At 50.0% G+C, this 19,298-nt stretch overlaps 1 protein-coding gene across 1 annotated transcript; it reads left to right on the forward strand.

Annotated features, from left to right (window-relative positions):
• The first annotated feature begins 11,942 nt into the window (after positions 1 to 11,942).
• CHC_T00002976001 (hypothetical protein) lies at positions 11,943 to 13,690 on the forward strand. Its single transcript, XM_005714111.1, has 5 exons — positions 11,943 to 12,023; positions 12,263 to 12,462; positions 12,523 to 13,159; positions 13,224 to 13,508; positions 13,649 to 13,690. Exons 1-5 carry the CDS (start codon positions 11,943 to 11,945, stop codon positions 13,688 to 13,690), a joined length of 1,245 nt encoding a protein of 414 aa, XP_005714168.1.
• The last annotated feature ends 5,608 nt before the right edge of the window (positions 13,691 to 19,298 follow it).

Genomic DNA, 19,298 nt, shown 5'->3' on the forward strand with positions numbered 1-19,298 from the left:
CAAACCCGGACTACAGTATCACACGTACGTGTGCGACGAAGCGCACGATTATTTTAATTATTTAATTTATTTACTAATTAGATCTAGAATCTAGAGCCGGGAGCTACTGTACTCGCCCCAGCGGGGCTCTATATAACTTAGCCCTTTGACCGACCAAGTCAATAAAGACAACCCGAGTTGCCAGAGTTTGATATCGCCTTGGTCGAAGTCCGTCTTTTACAAGACATTTCCTTCTACTCTAGCCTACGGTATCCTTTGCGCTCGGGGGCCCCCTTTTTCCTTATCAATTTTCCTTTTTTTCCCTGTCCTAATTTCCCTTAATCTTGAGTTGGTCCCACCTTGTAGGATTGCGATCCGCAACGTGACGTCATTAGCCATCGGGCTTCTGTGTTGGTGCACCAGTGGTGCTTTTCTCAGCGTTGGTTCCATCGGAATCCGGTTGCGACCGATCCGGTGTTGGTACTTTGCCATCGGGCAGTACGACGGTGTAGCGCTGCTACGTTTTCTTCTTTCCAGACGGGCTACGTTGCGACGTCCCCGTCGAGGACCTTATCAAGGGTATAAGGTGTACAAGGCGCTCTTCGAGCATTGGATTTACGACCCATCGGACCAGGTTTACTTACACACCCCTCCGAACTCGTCGAGCAGTTGCCTTTACAAGTCTCTACCACCATTCACCGATCCCGGGCTGGGCCCTTCTCTTTGCCCCCCTATCAGGTATCCGAGCTACTGCGGGCCGCAAACCCGCTTAAAGAGGACAGGGAGCTTCGAACACTCCGTAGCGCTGTGCCGTTGGCAGTTGTTGTTTTTGTTGTTGTTGTTTATGGTGGACCGTCGGACCTTGGTCTCTGCCAGACAGGCGCATTGCACTACAGGGGTGTAGCCTGGAGGTCAGTTCTTCGGCGGTTCTCTGCAGGCGCAGTGACCCGAGCCACCCGCAGAACGTCGCTTTCCTGCCGGTATCGATCGCAGTTGAACAACGCGCGCTCGAGCTTACCCGCCTGCTGCGAGGAAGACTGGCGGATAGTCACCAGTTCGCGTTCGGCTACGTGCAACGCCGGCAAATGGGAATCGCGTTCTTTACCGATCCGACGCGCCTCGTCGCTGTGACAAAGGTGCCAATTCGCGAGGGTGCCTAGGAGGGTCCCCACCTTCCAAGCACGATCCGAGGATCCCCCGAGCACCCGCGTCAAACCGGGAACCTCCCGAACGTTCTCCGTCGACAACGTAAGGGTACGCACAGCTGACCCGTGCATTGGAAGCGAAAAGGGCGCGTCCAGAGGAGGGACAGGGAGCAACGTCGATGCCGGGGAGGGTTCGGAAACCCCCTCCCGTTCGCGCATGCCGTCGGGCAGTAGCCCGTGAGTCGGCGACGAGACCGAAAAAACGGGCGCCGGGGCCATAGCATCTAAGTCGCGATAACGCTTCCGGAGCCCCTTCCACACTTCGGAACCGACGCCACCGCGTTTCCCTGAGGGCAGCCCCGTCGAGAGGCTAGCCACGGGACGGGACAAGAACCCGTCCCCTCGCGTATCATACGCGAGGAACGCGCTCCGGGTGCCCGTCCTAAAATCCATCCACGAGTGGTGGTGCCGTTCGCTCACTTCGGAGGCGCGCACCATCAGGTCCACGACCGCCCCGAAGGACCAAGGCAGGTGAGGCGAATGGTGCTCGTGAGGATGGAGAGAGGTATTCGGCAGCCCCGTGGCCAGCCGCTCTACCCACGCGATCGTCTGGCAAGGCTGTAGGAATACGCGTTCGCTGATGCTCACCTCGGTCATATACGTGCTGCATAGCGACCAAGCCCACGCCCGCTCGTAGTTGTACACGAGGCGCGAGTGGGCTGGGTGAGACGAATTCGCGCACGCGAAACCGAAGTGCTTAAGCACAGGTGGAAGAAGTGGATGGACTCCCAGGGACGGGAAGGAGTCCCGGATTGACGGTGGTAAATCCGGGAAGTCGTGCACGGATAGGCCGCGTTCAAACGAGGTGGATAAGAAGACTTGGCCGTCCTCTTCCGCGGCGGCGCGATACGCAGACCAATCGAAGTGGGCTACCGCCACCGAGTACAGCCACATTAGGGAACACGCGGACTTCTGCAGCGCGACGAGGGGCCTCGAATAAGCGTACGGACGAGGGCATACGCAGAGCCCCTTGACTTCGGGCAGAACGAATCGATTCGGATCGCCCGGTTCGCCCCTGAAGAGGTGGACAGCCATCCAGTCAAAGTACTCGGCTTCATCCGCGCTATACGCGAACGTGCGGTCACCCGGAATGCCATCGAGTATCTGGTACACGGACCCACCGCCTTCCGCGAGAAGTCGCGGGAGGGCAAAGGATGCCTCATCCACGAGGCCGGCCTCGTGGATCCTCCGGACACGTACCAGATCGGGACGTAAGCTCGCCCGCGAAAGCAGCCCGGCCAGAGTGATCCCTGACCGCGCGTGCCGCTGCCACGCGTACTGTAGACGGTGGAGAGGAAGCGGCGCGGACCGCTCCATAACGGACCCGAACCACAGGGTGGCAGCCGCCGACGACCCCGGCCACCGGCAACTGCCGCATGCCGCGTGGGAACCAGAGCGGGGCTGGTACGTCAACCAAGCACCCTCGCGTCGAGACGCAAGGTCGGTAGACGGGTTACCGAGGACCGCGGCGTGCGGATCGCCCGACGGCTCGTGAATCTCCGCCCTCGCCGGTCACGGCAGCCCTGCTCCGGGGAGCACGGGGGTTTCGATCTCACCGGAGGCCGGAGGCGCATTCAGCTCGGCAGAGACAGTGGAGCCCCTGGAGGGGCGCGAGGCCTGGAAGGGCCCCGGAACCGAAGCATCCGCGGGCGGCGCCTCCGGCGGCGAAGCGGACGGGTTGCCTCCAACTGGAGAGGCCGACGCCAGGGTCATGGCAGAAAGAGACCGGGCCCAAGGAGAGGAGGAGCTCGCGAAGGACAACCGCCTCGTTTGCGGTGAGGACAAGGCGTTCGCGCTGAGCGCGGAAAGGGGCGACGACAAGCCAGTCGGAGAGGACGAGGACGGTGCGCGGGCTTGGGCTGCGACAGTTCACAAGGGAGCGAGATGGGGCGAGACAGTTAGGAGGGCCCCCTCTTCAAGCCCAGGGTGAACGTGGACGTTCCCTCTTGAGAAGGGGGCCGTGTAGCATCAGCGCGGATCAGAATTAGATTTAGAATTAGATCGCGCGCGCGCACACACGTGTACTGTCAGGACTCTCAGGACGCCCGCACACACGTGTATCATCGGCGCGCACGCACACGTGTATTGACAGCGCTACAGTAGCTGAGCACGGTAGCTCAGCACTGTAACGCGCTACAGTGCAGTACGGACTGTACTGTAGCCCTGTATGATAGACGCGATAGACGCGTAACTGTATATTAAACCACGGGAGCCGACGGCGGTGGAGGGAAGGCAAGCATCGGCTTGGTCAGACCCTCACCGTCGGCTAACCCGGAACGCTTACTCTAACTCGGGGACGCTCTCTCTGTTCGCGTCTTAGAGTAGAAGGACACGGGTAGCGAACGCGTACGTGCGCGTGCGAGCTAGGATCCGCCTCCGCCAGTCGGTACTGGAACGTCACCCAGTACCGCGCCGGGGCGTCGAAGCGTCGATCCGCTCTACCGCATACACTAACGCGTTCGCGACCCGACCCGCTCTACCACCGCTACCGGCCCGTGTCCTTCCTCACGCGTTGCTTACCGGTACTTTCTGTTCTTCTCGCGTTCTACAGGGTCTCTCACGCGGACTGAGCATACACCCCTGTCGTTGGGGTGTTTATGCTACAAGAACCACTGCGGTATATCTGAAGCTACAAATGCACCACTGAAAAAGGCGTGCAAAGACACTACTTCCGTGCCATCCTTCGTGACGAGAAACTCCATCACAAGCGATACTAAAAATGAGTCGAACACCGAGATATCATTAAGTTATCTGAATACACCGGAAGGCAGTATTGCTGAAAGGGGTGGACCGCCAAACAATGCAAACGCAGCTACAACTGGAGGTTCTGCCATACACGAGAGGTTTGCCTGAGACCATAAGAGAATCTCTACCGCTAGGGTCTATTATCCTATTTTACCATCCAAGTGTGGCGATATGATTGGACAACTCAATTCGTCTATTTGTGAAGGATAGACCTGCGGTAAGTAGATAATGAGCTCGAACCGACCGCATAGAAAATGGACAACGATTCACGATCGGCAGACTCAGGTCTTTGCGAAGCATTATGTTGCTAGACGGTGAGTCAAGCGACGATGAAAATCTGTCTTATCTTATCGTAGCAGATAATCTTCCTGGTCTCGCTGCTCAATCAGCCACATATCTTTCCGGTACCAGCGCAGGCAAATGACCGAATACTAATCGAGATTTATAAGGAGCTATGGACCGCCTCCTCACAGACTACTTTGGAGTGACACCCCGCTACTGCGCCAAACACTTTCAGAGACTTTTCCGCATGTCTCGCTAACTATTCCAGCGCGTCTACGAAGCTTTCAGTGGGGAGGGTTTTTTGTGCGCCGGACAGGTTCTGTCCACAAATCCGGCATACATCGCGTGCAGCGCGTTGTCGTCGCTTTTCGCATGTTGTGTTACGGATCGGCGGCAGACTCTCTCGACGAGTACCTATATATTAGTGAGGATGATATACTAGCGTTCGTGAAGGCGTTTTGTGAGGCTGAAGTCACGGAGTGTGGTCCCGAGTATCTCGGACAGCCTATATAAGAAGATCTGCGTAGGAAACTCTCCATAAACGCACCCAGAGGCTTCCCAGGATGCATTGGCAGCATCACTGTCGGCACTGGGAATGAAATAACTGTCCCATGGCTTGGGCGTGACAGTTCAAAGGCAAGGAGAAGAAACCTGCTGTCGTTCTAGGGGCGATTTGCGACAGGGAGCTCTGGATATGGCACATGTTCTTTGGCAGCCCCGTATCGCTCAATGATATAAACATTGTGGCTCATTCTGCGACTATGAGTAATATTATTGCTGGTTAGTTTTGAGTGCCGGTTTCCAAATCCTACAGCACCCTTGCCGTCTCTGGCATCGAAAGGACATCGGAAACGTCATGAAAACATGCATCATCGTCCACAATATGATCGCAGAAGAGCACCGCGACCATTACGAAAGCGACGGGGCCTTTTTGCAGCACTTCCAAGAGGCTCGCGCAATGTTTGCCCATGGAGGTACCTTTAAGTGGGCAGACGTTATATGAAACGCAGTCGGTATTTCGATTTAACTTACCACATGGTATGTGGGCAAGCATGGTTGCGTCCCGCGACAGCCACATCACTCATGTAGTGACTTGTTTTACGTTGAAGAGGGATTCGATAGAAATGTATGGAAACGTCACGGAAACGAGGAGTAAAGAGCGAATGCTAGTTTATTTCAAAGTCGTTTGCAGCCTCAAAAGAGAGTTTCTTCGCGCGGGAAGCGATGTCGTGCAGAGCGCGCAAAAAGGACGGAGTATAGGGGTGTGACGCTGGCGTGTGGCCGGCCACATGGCCATGAAGGCGCCGCCTACGTAGATGGAGGAGAAGGAGTAGGGAATGCACGCGCAGTGGCTGACGCACAACTGTTTTTTCGCCGCGAGCGCAAAAGCCTTCGCGCTGCTCCATAAGGACGGCCACGGCGTACGTCCTCGTTTCCTCATCTTTTCTTTTCCTTTTTTCCGTGTCCTTGGCGGCTGCGGGCGCGGAGCGATGGCCTTTGGAGAGCGCGCGTTTTGTATGAATAAACATTTTGACATATTGGAATTTTGGGAGAACAGTGCGCTCCCCACTGTGATGCCCTTGCACTCCCGAAACGAAGCCCTGAACAGAAACATGCGAAGCGAAACACGCGAAGCGAAGCACGCTGAGGGCACCACAGCGCACCAACCATCACCCCCGCGGGCGACGCCTTTGGACGGCGTCTGTTTCGTATGAATAAATAAATAAATACATCCATAAACCAGGCTCCCTGCCCTCCCGATCCTCGTACCTCCCCCACCCTTCACGAAAATGGAGTCAGCCCCCGACCCAAGCCTAGTCCTCGTCGAGAACGCACTGTCGCACACGGCTTGGCTCGGCATGTACTTCTGCCTCAAGTGTAAGTCGAGCACAGGTGGGGCGCTGGCGACGCGGGCAGCGCGCTTGGGGTCTCGGGCCGGTGAGCAGGAGGGCCCGGGGCGAGGACGGGCGCGAGCATGGCGGGGGAGGGTCAGGGGGAGGTGGGTCAAGGGGGATTAAAGGTCGAGAATCAAGAGGTGCGGAATGGGTGACGTGGCGGGGCGAAGGTGGAGGTATCAGAGATTGCGCGACAAATTCGGGAATGCGGGGAAATAGGGTTCCTGGGACAGAAGAATGAAGTATTGCAAAAGGAGGCCGTTTTGGGTATATGTAGGAAGCGCACGCAACCGGATTGTGCGGGCACGCGGCCGCGCGGCAATTTTGGGACAGCGGCAGAAGCAGTGCTATTCATTTATGTACGGAGAGTTTGCGACGAGCAGTGGGGCTAGGGACAAGTGTGCGGGAAGCGGGGCGCGGCCGGGCGGGCCATGTGTTACTTTCGCTTGCGGTGCTTGATGTGCAGCTTGATGACTCTGTACCGTGGCCGACACTTGCGCACGCGGGGGTTGCAGCACACGACAGAGGAACCCCCGACGAGTGACGGGAGCTTTGCGGACGCGGCCGTGACTGCGTCGCGGAAAGAGCCACCAGCGGACTTTGCGGCCACTTCATCGCTGTTGGACGCTCCGCCGGACGCGCCAAAGCCGCCCGAGTGCTGCGAGTCGATTCCGTGACTTTTGCCAGACTGGGCCCCAAAGCCGGTGCTGGGGGCGGCCGAGCCACCCGACCTACCCAAGGCCCTTCAGAACATTGGCGTTTCACAAACGCCCTTCCAGGCCCCTCAGCCCTCCTGGAAGTCCTCAAGGGCCCGCCGGTGGTGTAGCAGAGCGAAGGGGTTGCGGGGAAGCTGACAGGGTTCCGTTGTTATCAGTCGAAATGGAAAGCATTTATGTGCTTCTGGACGGAACCAATGCCGCACGCAGTGGAGAATCATCATCAAAGTCGTCCTCATGGACTAGTTTTGCCGTTTTCTTGTCTGCATGGGGTAGGTTCGGCGGAGTGTCGCAAAGAAAGTTTCAGTTTCAGGCATGCCTTCGGCTTTAGGCCGCGAAAATACGGCGATCACGTTTCGTTCTTCCATCAACTCATTCTTCCTCTTCATTGACTGAGCCATCGGGCGCATGGCTTGCGTTTGGATCTCCTATTGACGAACTAGTTTTGCCCCTTTCCAACCAAGGGCATACCGCTCCTTCAGCTTCCTCGGAGTATTATCTTCCGCAACTGCAACGTCCCCGGACGATACAGAATGCGAGGTGCGTTCACTGGATGGTCTTGTCGAAAGCTCCGGACTCTTCTGAGTGTCCGACTCCGCAGCTGCCCATTTGGGATGGTTGTTGAGAACCAACCATGCGCGATAGTTCAACCAAAAGATTCTTGATCGAAGTTCTTGTATTCGTAGTCCGTAACATTCGTCTTCCCGACGTGCACTGCAACAGCCATTGACAAGATCCCATCCTCACCGACACTTGTGGGGTTTGACGCATGCACGCGTGTCAGCTATAGCTGGGACTTCTGGAGGTCAGCGGAGAGGTCGGAAAAGTGTTGTTTGATGCTGGTGGAGGTATGTTGTCCAAAGCGACCGTTTGGAACTTCCTCCTTTTTCGGACCGCGCTCGACGAATCTGCGACGAAGCGTTTCAAAAAACTCTTTTCCGGCCTGATTCAACCCGACGAGAGGGTTCTCAAAGGAAGCTAGCCATGCTTTTGCAAGGGCCTCATTCTCGCCGGAGTCCTAGTCTTTTCCTCGATCCATGATTTGTTCGGGGAAGAGAGACAATGCCTCGCAGGGAGGCTGGCGGTCGGCGTACGGAGTGACATGTGAGCTATAAACGGTCCAGTGTTTGGACGGGAGCGAGTATGCATGATTTGGCGGGAGCGTATGTGATTGTGGCCAATTACACTTCGACGCTTGTCGTGTCTACCCAATAGAATTGACCACGAATCGAGTCTATTGGGTTCTAATCTATTTACCATATTCGCGAGTAGGATAGAAATGGTGCGGACGGGAGACATATTTGGGTCTATCGGAAAAGTCAAAAATAGATTAGATAACAGACTAGCGGTAGAGATACTCTAAAGAGCCTTTAACAATCGATACATCCAACTGCGTTTGTTAGATTGGACAAATCCTTTCGGTTGTTCAAGGTAGATTGTCTCCTCCGTTCACCATTCAGAAAGGCCTTGACATCCAATTGTAGTAACTTGAGTTCCTCTTGTGTGGCCGATGCTAGAATAATTTGAAACGTGTTTGATCTGGCAATGGGTGCGAATATTTCCGTGTCATCGATACCATATTCTTGTTTGTATCTTTTTGGTACAAGTCTAGCTCGCCTGCGTATTAACTTCTTGTGTTCAGCAAACTTGTTGATGTAAACGCACTTTCCTGTCATAGGCGTTTTGTTTGGCAAACTTACTGGATTCTTTTCCAACCAAGCACACAATTAAAGAAAATGCATTCCTGGCATTAAAATGACATTGCGTCCTGGTGTGCGCTAGCACTTATCTATTGCGACGTAGATATGATGCGCATTCAGAAGATTAGATACGACCGCCAGATAACTGCGAGTATTCTTGCGGTTTCGGAAACGATGGATGTCTCACCACATGTCGTAACAACTTTATTTGTGCTCAATCTTATATGCAATCTCATTTCAGTAAGCAATAGTCGACCTACCAGTTTCCATGTATTCTGCTTTTCAATTTGTGATATCTCTTCCCGCATTGCATCGCTCCACTCGTTTTCTTGAAGTCCAGACACTGCCTGCTCATACGTTGTGGGTATGTAGTCGTTCTCATTCCCTAATCTTGCGCACAGAGCGATCATTGCAGTGTAGTCATAGCGTTGCGGCGTCCTGGTCATACGTCCTGAACGTGTACGAAGACGTTGGGGCGTAGGTGTATCCATATCTATCAGAATCACCCCCTACTGCACATGTGTCCGTGGATTATTCATTCTGCAAACCATCTGTGACGACTGGGCGCGGGGTAGCATTGTTCTCAGGATCTCCGATTGTGTCGCTTGAAATGTCGTGGCCTAGTTCTGACTGGGTTTCTTCCTGCATTCCAGAATTACTTTCACATCGATTCGTTTTGCGCCGAGCCGATTCCGGAGAGGTGCTGTGGCAATTACCGGCTACGAATATCGTTTCTACAAACCTTACATCACCATATACGATGGTTTGGGTGGTTTCCGGAAGAAAAATCTTATAGCTATTGCCTAGACAGTATCCCACATGAATTCGGCGACGTGCTCGGGGCGAGAAGTTTCTATGTCTGTGAACCTTAGGTATGTGTGATTACGCCTCGCTTCCGAAAACACGAAAATAGCTTTGATCACAAAATTCGTCATAGATTCGAAAGGGCAGCCGGGTGCATGACATGCACTTGTGTATGTTCTATTTCGTAAATATCATGCAGTTGCAATGGAAGTTTTCCCATAGATGATTATGCATATGTGCAGGAGTTCTGTTTTGATGCAATGGTCTTGCTATATCCATCAATGTTGTATTAAGTCTTTCTGCTTTTCCAATAATTTCCGGAGAGTATGGAGTTGTTAGTTCATGCCTTATTCCTTTCTACCTTAACCATTGAGAGAAACCATCAAACATCAATTCGTTAGCGTTGTCGGGAACGAAGTCTTCCCATTCTATTCGCCGTTTGACTCGCTGATTCCAGGTCTGGAATCCTGTCTCTTAGCCCACTTGGAGCTTCCGATTTGGACTTAACAAAGCAAACCATCGAGAGTCCGGTTGCTTCGTCATAAAGAGGTATTAAATACCTTGCCCCAGTACTTCAAAGATATTGTATAGGACCTACTAGGTCTGTATGTAATCGTGCCACGGTTTTCAAAACCGTGGAACGATTACATACAGACAACGACCTTTATCAACAAATCGGGCCTCAACTTGCGGCTCGATTTGTTGATAAAGGTCGTTGCATCCTGACCGATTTTGATTTGAAGCATGTGTCACAGTTTCTTTGTTGGAATGACAGTAGTGAGGGCATCTCACCGTCCATATATACTGTGAGTCTATCCACTTTGTCGCTTACAAGGCCTAATCTCTGATGCCACAATTCTGCTAAGTTGTTTTCAGTTGTGGTTACGAGACAACAGCCCCTTTTTTGAGATTGAGGCCATAGCAATACTATTTTAAAGACCGTTACCGCATTCTGCTCCAATCATGTAGGCGTGATTGCTGTTGGAATCGTTCACTTTGCACCTTCCTGTTCCATCACGTTTTGATTCGAAGACTACGGTGAAACCTGAACGTCGACTATTGCTCACTGAAATGAGATTGCATGTAAGATTGAGCACAAATAAAGTTGTTACGACATGTGGTGAGACATCCATCGTTTCCATAACCGCAAGAATACTCGCAGTTATCTGGCGGTCGTATCTAATCTTCTGAATGCGCATCATATCTACGTCGCAATAGATAAGTGCTAGCGCACACCAGGACGCAATATCATTTTAATGCCAGGAATGCATTTTCCTTAATTGTGTGCTTGGTTGGAAAAGAATCCAGTAAGTTTGTTGTAGAGAGCAAATAACCTTATTGGAGCCACAAAATTCATAGAGTAGAGTGCGCAGAAGACAAGCGCTCGTCCTTAAGGTTGAGCTGCCCAGCGGGACGGCGAAGAAAAAGGTAACCAAGTAAAAACTTCAACTTCATCAACAGCCAACATTGCCCAACTCATCACACCTCATATGAGTTTATGGGCCCAGAAGAATTATCCAGACACATCTAACACCTACGTACAATACGATTGTCAAGATTACCGCCATGATGGATCCTACCCAAGATATTAAGATCGACACATCAAGATGTTATGTGCAACCTCTCTGCCCAGAAAATTACAACATCTGGTCTAATAAGATGGAAATCATCTCAAGGGGTAAGGTTCTTTGGGAATTAGTGTCGGGAGATGAAGAAGAACGGCAAGAAATCGCCTCGACCGAACATCAAAAGTACAGTAGACGTCGAGACGTCTAATATTCTCATGACAATTGAAGACAGTTGCTTGTTACCCCTGATAAGCATGCGAAACCCCAAGCAGATTTGGGTCACGCTCAAGAATACGGTCAAGTCAACCTCTGAGGCTAGTATTGACGCATACTTGGTTCAATACCAGAACATCAAGATGACGCCAACTGAGAAGGTGATGGTATAAGTCAACCGGCTCAAGGAATTGGAAAATAAACTCGCTGGAATCCGTCACAATATTACAACTGCTGATATAATTCGTACTCTGCTACGACGTTTAAGAGAAGAGTTTTCCGTTATAGCTGACGTAATTCGAGCCACTTCAAAAGAAATGAAAGAGGCAATTTCTATGCTTGTAGTAAGTGAGGCAAACATCACTACAGACACCACTGAAGAAACTGATCCTGTATCGACGGCATTGCCAATTTCCAGGGATGCCTGTGAACACTGTGGCCGCCGAGGCCATGTCAAGTTGAGTTGTTTCCATAATCCAGACGGTCCCAAGTATCGAAGAGATACTAGACGTAAATTCCAACGTGGACCACTCTTCGGAAACAGGAACTGCAAGGAACAGAAAAACAAGAACGCTTACACCACGTTCTTGACATTCATGTCCGGGAAAGTTCCGACCCAGCACAAATGGTATTTCGACTAAGGTGCTTCTGCGCATATGTGTAATAACCATGTAGCATTCAAAAATCTCTTTGAAGAATCGACCAACCCAATGGTGGCTGTTGGAAACCACATGACTCGTCCAGTTTTAGGATCTTGCTCTATACGATGTACAGCCACAGTGAATGGCGGGCCGAACAAACTCGAACTTAAAATGTTTTGTTCGTCCCAGATCTAATGTGCAATCTGACATCAGTCTCGCAAGCGAGAAGAGCCGGCCTTGAAGTAGAATTCGATTCAGACAAAGTTGGTCGTGGTGTATGTGTCATTCGAAATATTCAGACAAAAGAAGTCATCCTCATAGCACTCGAGCTAGATGAGAACCAGCTCTATGAAGTGGCAATAAAAACAAATATTCAAGCCATGTTGACAACTACGGAAGCACAAATATTATGGCACGATCGTCTCTGACATAGTAGCAGAGATGTGTTAGAAAGGGCAGTTCCGATTGTTGATGGCATACCCCTAAAGCATGTTGGACAACTACCCATATGTAGTCACGTGAGAATGGAAAAGCAAAACGCAATAACCGTCCACTTTCTTCTGAAGAATCCAAGCTATCAACACGACCTCTAGACTTGGTACATGCAGATCTAGCCCGTCCGATGAGGTATCCGTCTATGGGTGGTAACTACTACTTCATACCCTTTTACGATGACTCTAGTGCCCTTGCTCTTGTACAATTTACTAAGAAAAAGTAAGATGGAAGTACAGCACTAAAGAGCATGATAATAGAGCTGGGAAATGTGCGAAATAGCAAGGTTAAATGCCTTCATGTCAAACGACTGCGATATGATGACGACTCGGTCTTTCTTTCCAAGAACTTCCAGAGTTGCAACTCTATGTATTATTCCAGTCTGTTGCAGCCATGGCTGCAACAGACGGGAATAATACATGAATTGACAGCCGCTCACTCTCCCGAATCTAATGGGAAAGCAGAAAGACTAAATGGAACATTGATGGATATGGCTCGTGCTATGATGATGGATATCGAATTTGTTCCGAATCAAGAAAGATTTTGGGCAGAAGCCGTTAATACCTCCAACTACGTGAGATATAGGATGTTTACAAGTGCAGCCATTGATCTCAATAAGACACCTTTCGAGACCATCATGGGGAAGCGCCCTTGCTTGAAGCATGTCCGAACATTTGGGTCAAAAGCATTTGTTCACATTTCCAAACAGAAGAGAGCAATAAAATTCAAGGCAAGAGCCGAAACAGGTCTTCTATTTGGCCTTGTACGCGGCAACAGTTACCGTGCGTTCCTACAGAACGAGGGACGAAAGATTGTTTCGAGGGATGTGACATTCGAAGAGCGAAGCATCGAGTTAACTACTCGTCAACCAGATAATGTCAGCAACAGTGATACTGACAGGGACTCTTCTAAAAAAGATGTTGAGGACTCAGGTACTTTCCATGGTGTTGGCTTAAGTGATGATGATGAAGTCAAAGAGATAGACATTGAATCTAACACTCACTATCCACAATTACGACGCTCTGGTCGCCAAAAAACAACCTGAGCGGTATGCTGGTCCAGTCGCTCTACAGTCTACATTTGGTAATGATGACGATGGCGCTCCATTCACTTATGAGAAATCCATCGCTAGTACAGAGAAATCTAAATGGAAAGAAGCGACGCAAGAAGAAATCAATGACATCAACAGTAAGAAGTCGTGCAACTTGATTGGCCACCCAGAAGGCGTGAAACCTATCCTAAATGGGTCTTCCGCAAAAAGGAAGATGGTAAACAAAATCTCCTGAGGCATCGGGCACGCCTGGTGGCGAAAGGATTCAAAGGTATGGAATCGACTACGACGAAGTATTCGCACCAGTAACCAAGTACTATACGTTACGCTTTATTCTCGCATTTTCCGCCGATCAAGACTTGGAGTTACTGCAACTTGATGTTAAACCAGCATTCCTAAATGGAGAATTAGAAGAAGAAATATATCTAGAGCAACTAAAAGGCTTTGTGATCGCGGGAAAGAACATTTGATGTATCGGCTCCTCAAGGCACTCTATGGCCTTAAACAGGCGTCAAGAGCATGGCATCGGACTATAGATCAGTTCCTCAAATTCACATGTTTCCGCAAATCTTCATCCGGTTTCAAGCTATACATCCTTGATGTAGGACAAGATCGCATTTACAATCTCGTATACGTAGACGACCTACTACTTGTTGGCCGCAACATGATCATGTTAAGAGGCATTGCAACAAAAATTGCTAACAAGTTTGAGGTCCGTATCGAGCAGGATGTGAGCAAATTCCTTGGAATAATAATCGAACAAGATATGGACAGAGGGATCATGAAGATACACAATGCTGTCATGATTAACCGTATCCTGAGAACTTTTGGCATGAGCAATTGCAAAGTCGCATCAACACCACTCCAATCAGGGACGGTGCTCGACTCTACTATGAAGTCAAAAACTCCACGAGACCGCCAAGCCATGGTGAATGTACCATACAAGGAATTGATTGGATCTTTCATTCATTTGTGTAACACAACGCGCCCGGACATTGCATTCGCAGTCAGCTTAATATCAAGATACATGCAAGATCCCGGAACACTACACTAGATCGCAGCAAAGACGTAATAAGGTATCTACACGGTACAAAATGACTTGCCATAACGTACACACGCAAAGATCCCCAGCAGAAGGTCACCGGATATCATGGGTACTCTGACGCTGACTTCACAGGGGATGGATATGACCGCAAATCTACAAGCGGCTTTGTAATACTTTTCGCGGGGCAGCCATCAGCCGGCGTAGTAAGAAACAAAACCTAATTGCTCAGTCGAGAGTACAGTCTGAATATGTGGCGCTTTCATATGCCATACGAGAATCGCTCTGGTTTATGCCTATGCTCCGAAAAATTCAACGCTCTCCACTTCCGGGCACCACCACCATCTTTACAGATAATCAAGGAGCACTCAGTCTATCGAAGAACGCAGTGGCAAATGGGAGAACAAAAACATATAGATGTTAAATTTCATTTCATTAAGGACCACGTGGAAAGGAAGAAAGTAGAACTCTGATACATTACAACGGAATGGAAATAGACGACTGCTGACCTAATGACAAAAGATCTATCGCGAGGAAAATAAGAACAATGTGTGAAACGCTTACGTCTCCGAGTGGAGAATAGACATGCGATTGGGGAGAATTGTTACGAAGATTTGGTGAGACATCCGTCGTCTCTGTAACCGCAAAAATACTCGCAGTTATCTGGCGGTCGACGAGCGCCAGATAACTGCGAGTATTTGTAGATACGACGTATCTAATATTCTGATGCGTATCATTTCTACGTCTAAGTAGATAAGTGCTACCGCACACCAGGGCACAATATCATTTTATTGCCAGGAATGCATTTTCCTTAATTGTGTGCTTGGTTGGAAAAGAATCCAGTAAGTTTGTTGTAGAGAGCAAATAACCTTCTTGGAGCCAAGAAATTCATAGAGGATAGTGCGCAGAAGACAAGCGCTCGTACTTAAGGTTGAGCGGCCTAGCGGAACGGTGAAGAAAAAGGTAACCAAGTAAAAACTTCAACTTCATCAACAGCCAATATCGCCCAACTCATCAGACCTCGCATGAAAAGTTACTTCCAGGACCAAGTCACGTTTCTCACTATCCACTTGCGAAGTACAAGACAAGTTCTGCATCCCATTCACATAAGATTTCTTGCCGTTTCCAACTGTAATTTTAATCTTCTAAGTTTGCTTCGGAGGCTTTTTGAACCATTACTTCTCATCAGACATGTGAGCGGATGCACCAGAATTCATAAACCATTCTGATGTCTGAGTATTTACCGCATTACATTTTGTAGCACAGTTGTTTGCAATGAAAGTAACGTACCCAGACTTTGCAGAGTCTCGTTTCTCGTCATAGTCTCTGGTCGACCTGTATTGCGCTCGATTTCTACTTCTGCGTCCCGTTGTGGCATTAGGGGATACCTAGTACCTTTTCTGTCCTGATATGTACGATATGAAACGCTCTACGGATTGTTAAAGCAGTCTGCTTTCATATGACCTGGTCTACAACAGTGATGACACTTTTTATTTTATATCGCAGTTGATACCGTTGCTGTCTCACCTGCCATGTGGTTGTTCATGTTTTCTTTTCAAAATCTAGGCTCATCTCATGTGTATCCAAGATGCCAACTGCTTCTGCATTCGAGTTTTCAAGAGCACGAATGACCTGGCAAGAAACTTCAAATCCAGGACGTACCCCCCGGGGTACTGCGCGCCGTTTTTCTTTTTCGTCTTGAGTTTTTCCAATTCCCGTGAGTTTGTTCTCCAATTGCGTCAATCGGTTTAGGAGTTTTATGATTCTTTCATTTGGTTTCATATTGATTTTTGGTGTTTGCTCAAGTATGAATCAATACATGCCTCTGAGACTGCCTGGTGCATTGCCTTGAGAGTTTTACAGGCTACTGCAGGGTTTCCTTCTTCAATCACAGGAGCATTACATGAATCTTCGATTAAAAGGAGGATTGTAGTTACTGCCATATATTTCTTCTGTCGAAAGAGGCCTTGAATTTTCATATTCTCTTCCAGATAGCTGTTCGTCTCCAGCAACCAGTTTCCATAGTCCCTTTCGTCTCAGTATAAGTTCTAGTTTCTTTGACAACAAGAAATAATTGTTGACGTTCAAATGCTCTAGCTTGAACCTTGACGTATCTACCAGCACGGATGATGCACTTGTTTCATCGCATTCCATGGTCATTGCAGTAAACACTTGGTCCGATAACCTGTTCAAGATTGTGTTGAATCTGGATTAATTTAATTTCCTATTCAATTGATTGACTACCAATTCAGGAGGCAGCTGCTCGTATTCTTATACAACCTTCTCAGTCGGACCGAAGTTGATGTGCAGGCACCAACTCATACTATCCTACATTTACTGGCATTCGAAAATGTAAAGCCCGTGTTTGGACTGATCTTCGAATACTGACAATGCACGTGTGCGGTGAGGGATCCCTGCTGGTGTCTACACGTGTCCAACAGATATCTGGCATTGCTGTAAACAGTGCTGGGTATTTCTTGAGTCAGGATGCAGCGATGCGCTACGTGCAATTCCCGTCTTCGCAGCAGTGTGCGCCTTCTGCTGGGAAGCACGTCCACGAAAAGTCGCCCTGGGAGGAAACTTTCGAGGCTGTTGGGAAGGTTGTAGATCATCAGGCACCCGGGCAAAAGATGCTGGGAAGGGGTGGCTACCGTGGAGCACCTTGGTTGTGTGCTAGATACTGTTGCCATGAGGGTTTTGGAGTCCAACACCAAGGTAGCGCGACTGAGCAGGCTGGCCAAGCAAATCATTCTGTCGGCTCAAAGGAACAGATGTTAGGTATTGCTGAAGAAGCTGCGACATTTTTGCGGAGTGACTGTGTCGATGACACTGGCCGTTCCGTTTCTGCGGTTCTACACCCGCAGTCTGTACTTTGACATGACACTCTCTAGTCTTGTCATGGGGCTCGAGGAGCGAGGGCGAAGTTGGACGGCTACGCAGCGGACCGAGCTTGCGAGGCCCAGGAGCTTCCAGGCCAACGTTTCTCGCAGCGAAGCTGCGCTACAAGAAGCGGGGGTCGGTGTGGACACGGGGACGGGGCCGGGTACTCTGACAAGTTTCAGAAGGTGCGGTTATGCCGGAAATTACTTCGCAACTCGCCGTCATGGCGTTACTTCACAAGAGGGGAAGGAAAAGACCTGGTCAGGCTCGCGCCCGACCTCATGTTGCACTTCGATGCCGCCCACGTAGAATACGGAGGGATGCTGAGATTGCAAGCGTAGGCGGGCTCCTGGAGTTTGTGTGTTTAGGTTCGAGGCATTTGGAAGGCAGCCCAACGCGCGCACTCGATCACTTTGAAGGAACTCAGCGCTGTCTATGTGCTGTTACAGAGGCCCTTTTCCCGCCTACGTCAGCCGTCTAGACGTTTAGCGCCTCTTGTTGCACGAGGACAACCAGACAGTCTGCTTTATTCTGCACGCCATGGTGTCGGCTTCAAAGCCCAAGATGGTATAGGTACGTCGACTGCAAGTTATGTTTCAAAACCTAGTGGTGCAGATCGTAGCATGCTGGCTGCTATCCGAGGTCAACAAGCTCGATGGCGCTCTCTCTCAAACTTGAGATCCTGGCAACGTCCAGGCGACGGATCAGCTGCTGCAGTCGATCCGAGACGAGTATCAGGACGACTTGGTGGTGTTCGTGCCCCGCTCCTAGCAGAAACGGCAGTTGGACGACGGAAATACTTAGCGACGCAAATGGGGGAGAGCTGAGGGGACGGAAGGGCGCCCCTTTGCAGTCTCCCCTTTGACATGCCTCCGCTGATAATTCGCAAAGGGATAGCGGATGGGGGGAAGAACGTCCTGGTGACTTATAGCTGGCCAGCACAAGCCAGGAATACTCAATTGGTGCGTCAAGCCACTACGGTCAAGGTTCTCCATCCACGAGGCACCGGCGTTTCTCTACTGGAGAGTACAAAAAACATCAACGCCTATTGATCCATCGTTTTCACCACAATGGAGTAAGGGTGGTCCGGCCGGAGGGGACAAGGGATGCAGTTTTGAGTCGGTGTGGAGATGAAGGTGCAAAGGAAATCGCCGAGGCTGTAGCTGATTTGCAATAAAATTACGGATGGAGTGGTGGGACTTGGGTCAACCGCTCGAGGCAGATAGTTTTCATTCTGCGATGAAGATGGACGACCGCGGCGTGTGGCGAAAGAGTGAGATGATATTCGCCTACATTCGTTACCGGAATCTAAAAGGGGAGGTCGGCCCGACATCAGTGCCGCAGTACGTCACAGCAGTATCTAGATATAACGAGCTCCTAAAATTTGACTCCCCAACTCATGCATCTATGGTGTACGCTCTCGTTCGCGCGTACGAAAACAAGAACCATCTTCAAAGCGTCGTTCATATGACTCGGGTGGGGCTACCAGCAGGAATATTGAGGCATATAGGGAAATTTGGACTGGGTGCAGCTGATGTCGACACTAAGAGATATTGCGATTCAGTGGTGTTTGAATCTATCTTTTAGTGCCGGTCGATGTTGGTAGCTTACCTGAAAGATATTGAAAGCACTGTAAACCCGGAGGGAGTTAGTGCAGTGGTCCCTTACCGCAAAGGTAAATATCGCTCCAGAGCTTTACGTCTTTCACCCCCAACAAACCCAGTTTGGACATCTACTGCTTCGCCAAACTCATTGTTATCCATATAGCGCTCTATGCGTCATGCTAATCTAGTTCTCTTCAATCTCTGGCGTGGAAAGAAAGTCGGCACTGCAGATAATAATCTACGAATGTCTTCACTGAATGTACACAAAAATGAGGATTTGTGTACGCACAATTTGTGCACAGTACACTATTTGGGGTTTCGGGAGGCGTCGGTTTGGCCCTTTTTGTCTGGGAGATACCGGAAATGGTGGATCGGCCATTGAATCATAAGAGAAAAGACAGTTACACACAATTCCATGTTAAGCAAGAAACAGGAAAAACTCAACAAACGAATCGCATATTTACGTTGCTAGACTTCACGA

Source organism: Chondrus crispus, genomic scaffold (genome assembly GCF_000350225.1).
Source record: "Chondrus crispus Stackhouse genomic scaffold, scaffold_167, whole genome shotgun sequence".
Classification (NCBI taxonomy): Eukaryota; Rhodophyta; class Florideophyceae; order Gigartinales; family Gigartinaceae; genus Chondrus; species Chondrus crispus.

Excerpts from the sequence above, each read along its gene's own strand:
- CHC_T00002976001 (XM_005714111.1), top strand. The coding sequence starts at position 11,943 with ATGTGCAATCTGACATCAGTCTCGCAAGCGAGAAGAGCCGGCCTTGAA. Across the intron at positions 12,024-12,262 it reads CAGACAAAGTTGGTCGTGGT|TCACGTGAGAATGGAAAAGC; the intron begins GTATGTGTCATT and ends ACCCATATGTAG. Across the intron at positions 12,463-12,522 it reads GTACAATTTACTAAGAAAAA|CAAGGTTAAATGCCTTCATG; the intron begins GTAAGATGGAAG and ends TGTGCGAAATAG.